The 847-nt window shown below is 58.0% G+C and overlaps 1 protein-coding gene across 1 annotated transcript; it reads left to right on the forward strand.

Annotated features, from left to right (window-relative positions):
* Positions 1-273: 273 nt before the first annotated feature.
* Tsp_15003 (reverse transcriptase family protein) lies at positions 274-798 on the forward strand (the record flags this gene model as incomplete). The annotated part of the gene is made up of 1 exon (XM_003370418.1): positions 274-798. A coding segment is annotated over one exon (525 nt), but the record flags the coding sequence as incomplete, so codon positions are not given.
* Between the last annotated feature and the right edge of the window lie 49 nt (positions 799-847).

Here is an 847-nt window from a genome sequence, read left to right on the forward strand (position 1 = left end):
GAGACGGTAGGGGAGGGACCTGAGACCGATAGCGGTGAGCTAGAAGCGTGCGAACGCGCTCTGATGGACAGAGCGGAGTGCTCCGCGCAGAATCGGCGGGCCCTACGCAACTTACTCCGGAGGTACGGAAAGGTCATTTCGTGCGGTGAGGGTGATCTCGGACGAACGAGTTTCGTCCAACACCGCATCGAGACCGGAGGGGCCTAGCAGGTGAAGCTTCCACCCCGTCGCCTTCCTCAAGCCCAGCGGGAGACAGTGGACCGCTTGATCAGGGAAATGCTGCACGCCGGGGTAATCGAATCAGCCTCAGGCCCCTGGAGCTCACCGGTAGTGCTGGTCCGAAAGAAGGACGGCTCCCCGCGGTTTTGCGTCGACTATCGCAGGCTGAATGCCGTGACGCTCGTCGACGCCCAACCCATCCCGCGCATAGACGATACGCTGGATGCGCTGGCGGGGGCCAAGTGGTTCAGCACCCTCGACTTGGCGTCCGGCTACTGGCAAGTCGAAGTCGCCGAAAAAGACCTGGAAAAGACAGCGTTTTCCACACCCCTGGGAATCTTCCAATTCCGCGTCATGCCGTTCGGGCTGTGCAACGCCTCGGCGACGTTTCAGCGGTCGATGGTAAAAGCGCTGAGGGGATTGACGTGGAAGACATGCCTCGTCTATCTTGACGACATCATCGTCTTCGGGAAGACAGAAGAGGAGCATTTAGAGCGCTTGGAAGGGGTGCTGTCCCGCCTACAGTCAGTGGGGCTGAAGATCAAGTCCGAAAAGTGCCAACTAATCCGGCAGAGTGTACATCAAGTGTACATAGCAATCAAAGAATTTTACTTTCAAATTTTCAACC

The sequence above is a fragment of the Trichinella spiralis genome (assembly GCF_000181795.1).
Source record: "Trichinella spiralis strain ISS 195 chromosome Unknown Scfld783, whole genome shotgun sequence".
Classification (NCBI taxonomy): domain Eukaryota; kingdom Metazoa; phylum Nematoda; class Enoplea; order Trichinellida; family Trichinellidae; genus Trichinella; species Trichinella spiralis.